The following is a 3,739-nucleotide window of genomic DNA, read 5'->3' as shown; positions in this document are numbered from 1 at the left end:
ATATACAGTGTAAACTCTATATAACGACACTTAAGGGACTGAACATTTTTCGGCGTTATAAAGAGTGGTCGTTAAATGGAGAGAAATAAAAGATATTATTTTACTATTCTATAATAATATCAATTTACCAATATAGTACACATTTTGCAGTGCAGAGTGCTTGTTTGGTGCTTAGAAACTACTGCTCAATGATTTATAATGCCGCATTGTTGTTAACCCATAAGTGCCCATCGTATGATATATCATACGCAAATCACATGTTGTTTTGAGGTACCGTGTACGGGATCGTTTTGATTGTTTGCTGTGTTTGGTGTTTGGACAACATTATCTACATAAAGTACAATAGGTAAAAATTAATATCGCATATTTTTTGATAAAACTGTCTATCACATTGATCTATAAATTTTTAGATACCGATTTCTTAGCCGAAGATGAGTAAACGGTAAGTTTATTTTCATTTATAGAATGTTCGAAGTAATGTATGCATAAATGATGAGGTTTATTTTAGAAATCATATATAAAGCAGTATGTAGAACGTTATCTTGAAGCGTGAACATGTTTCTGTTGTGAAAAAATTAAGTTTTTTTCTTACGTATGATATATCATACGATGGGCAATAACAGTGATGTATGTTTCAGACTTTATAATCCTGCAAATCAGAGAGACGCAGAAGAGTTATTAGCTGTTTTAAATGACTTGGATTCAGATGATGAGTATTACGAAGACTTCGATAATGCTGACCAGTTAGATTTTGTGCTACTTCCTCCCGTGGATGGTGAGGACAGCGATCAAGATGATGGGCCTAGTGATGATGAACTTCCGCCGCTTATTACTGATTTAGGAAGAGGATTGTTAGCGCAAGCTATGGAAATTATTGCAGTGAATAGGAATGAAGGGAAAAGTAAACTGTTTATTGAAGAACAAAATACGGTACAAAGTGATAGCGACAGTGATTTAGAGACGTTAGCAGAAAAGCAGAAAAGGCTGAAATCCCAGAGTATAAAGACAAACGATAAAAAAAAGAAGAAAACAAGGCAATGGAAAGATGTAACCCTTGTAGAAAGAAAGGAAAAGATTTGTGAGTTTGAGAAGAATCATCCTCTAATTGTCCAAGAAGGTGTAGATAAGAAATGGGCACCAATAGATTTTTTCAAAAGGTTTTTCTCTGATGGAATAATTGACTATATTTGTCAAGAAACAACACGCTATGCTTACCAAAAGGGTTTTCATGACTTTTCTGTTACACGAGAAGATATTTACAAGTATTTAGCGATAATACTATTATCAGGGTACAGTCCTGTTCCATCAAGGCGTAATTACTGGGAAACTCGTCCAGACACACATAAATACCTAGTAAGCAATAGTATGTCTAGGAATAGATTTGAAACTATTCATCGATTTATACACTTCAATAACAACTTAGAAATTGACAAAGAGGATCGTATTTATAAAGTAAGGCCATTGTTTGATCACATGAATAAAATTTCTTCAGAACTTATCCGCCCATTAGGAAAATATTTTTCAGTAGACGAAGCCATGGAACCATATTATGGTAGGCATGGTATGAAACAATACATCCGTGGCAAACCAATCAGATACGGTTTTAAACTTTGGTGTCTTACAACATTCGATGGGTATCTTATAAAATGTTCTGTTTATACTGGAACTGGAGATAAATGTGAAGGAAAGTCTTTAGGATCCTCGGTAACCGAAAACTTATGTTTAAATTTTTTAAACGATGGCAGTATTATTTTTATTGATAACTTCTTCACTTCTCTGCCATTACTACAAACGTTATCAGAGCATGGAATGTTCGCGGTCGGTACTATCAGGTCTGACAGGGTGGAAAAAGCACCTCTTAAGGATTTGAAAAAACATAAGCGTGGTTCTCATCATAGTCTAAAAGATGTCACGTCCAAAATCACATTGACACGTTGGCATGATAATAGTCAAGTAACTGTGGCCACAAATTTAGACAATGAAACATTATGTGAAACAAAAAGTTCCTGTAAACGTTGGTCGAGAAAGGAGAAAGGCTCTGTGAATATTGACCAGCCAACTGTCATCAATTACTATAATAAAGGAATGGGCGGAGTTGATCGTTTCGATCAAATGCGAGGAGTTCACCGATCAAAAATAAGGTCAAAGAAATGGTACTGGCCACTATTTCGTTTCCTGTTAGATGGTATGACTGTAAACGCCTGGTACCTTTATCGCTTTGCAAACAGTAAAGATAATATAACACTGTTTGAATTTCGAAGGAGGGTAGTATTAGCAATCCTTACAGCTTCTCCATCGTTAAATAATACTGGACCAAGGCNCGATAGGAAGGTTTATATGTATAACACATGCATAATATAATAGAAAAACACTCATAATTTTAGTTTCTAATGTGATGTTGTAAATAAACACATTTTTTTGCGCGTGCTTTTCAAACGCTGGCTGTACCCTACGTGGTAGATCAAAATAATGTACTACAGTACTGTACACCTTAAAAAGGTCTACAAAGAAGTACTACTATCGAAGCTCTCTAGCGGGGAAAATGATTACCCGTGAGAAACCAGGGCGGGTCGCTAGTTATAAATAAATTTAATTTTCCAACTTTTTCCTTGAGTTTGAGAAGTGTTCCAATATTAAAAAAATTTGCTGCAGGTAGGGAACCAAATATTTTGGAAGTCGTGGACGGCAAATGTGCTGCTGCTCAGAACCACTAAATTTGTGACTAGTGGGGTCGCCCAATCTGCTATCAGATTTGACAAACCCCTAACAACCACTTCATAGAAATTCGATGTTCTATAACCATAAAAGTAAACAGGATTCACTACAACTCCATAGCCAGATAAAGAATATGCAGTCCCCACTAAACCTAGCGTCACTCGCTTCATTCTGAGTATGAGCAATACGACTACAATGATCCCTGACGGATATGTTTTTGTTTTTTTTTTTAATAAAAATAATAGGAAACTTATATAGCACTGCAGTTTTCAAATTTGCCGCCACTTATCGATGTTCTACTAATTGCTAGATGACGTCAAAAATAGGAGTCATCATCATAACGTCGTCCATCCTAAGACTGGTTGGACACGTACCTCCACTCTTTCTAATACTGAGTTAAACTTCGCATTTCCCTAAAACTAGAACAACCCATATCTTTAACTATTTGCGAACAATAATCTAACCTAGGTCTACCTCTACCCCTCCTAACTCCTGTTTCTGTCTCTGACTAGATCTTCATGCCTGAGAAGGTGTCCTACCAACCTATATCGCCTATTTTTTATTGACTTCCATAGAGTCCTCTGTTCTCCTATTCTTTCCAATACCTCTTCATTTCTAACCGTTTCTACCCACGTTATCCTCATCATTCGCCTATAACACCACATTTGGAATGCTTCTAACCTTTTTATTACCGCCGCACCCACTGTCCATGTTTCGCACCCGTACAACGCCGCGCTCCAAACATACACCTTTAACAATCTTTTTCGAATTTCTAAATTAACCGTTCGTGAGCATACAAGTGACTTCTTTTTATTAAAGGCGACACGACCCTGCGATATCCTCTGCTTTATATCCTTACTACTTTATAGCTCTATATACGAGGGTGGATTGATAAGTTTCCGGCCTAACCAAGAGATGACGCCACTAGGCCTACCTTGAGGTGACATTCTATAGTACCATCCTTGGATAGCTTGTAGCTATAGTTTCAGCCCGATCTCCTTGCTAGTGTAGGTTTGACAGCACG

At 36.8% G+C, this 3,739-nt stretch overlaps 1 protein-coding gene across 1 annotated transcript; it reads left to right on the top strand.

Annotated features, from left to right (window-relative positions):
* The first annotated feature begins 117 nt into the window (after nucleotides 1–117).
* Nucleotides 118–2,714, top strand: LOC108736832 (piggyBac transposable element-derived protein 2-like). The gene is made up of 3 exons (XM_025980459.1): nucleotides 118–442; nucleotides 639–2,339; nucleotides 2,657–2,714. The coding sequence occupies exons 1-3, from the start codon at nucleotides 432–434 to the stop codon at nucleotides 2,712–2,714; spliced, it is 1,770 nt and encodes a 589-aa protein (XP_025836244.1). The 5' UTR covers nucleotides 118–431.
* Nucleotides 2,715–3,739: the final 1,025 nt, after the last annotated feature.

This window comes from Agrilus planipennis, unplaced genomic scaffold, assembly GCF_000699045.2.
Source record: "Agrilus planipennis isolate EAB-ADULT unplaced genomic scaffold, Apla_2.0 scaffold187, whole genome shotgun sequence".
Taxonomy (NCBI): domain Eukaryota; kingdom Metazoa; phylum Arthropoda; class Insecta; order Coleoptera; family Buprestidae; genus Agrilus; species Agrilus planipennis.
Note: the sequence above shows the minus strand (reverse complement) of the source record. Positions and strands in the feature narration are given on the sequence as shown.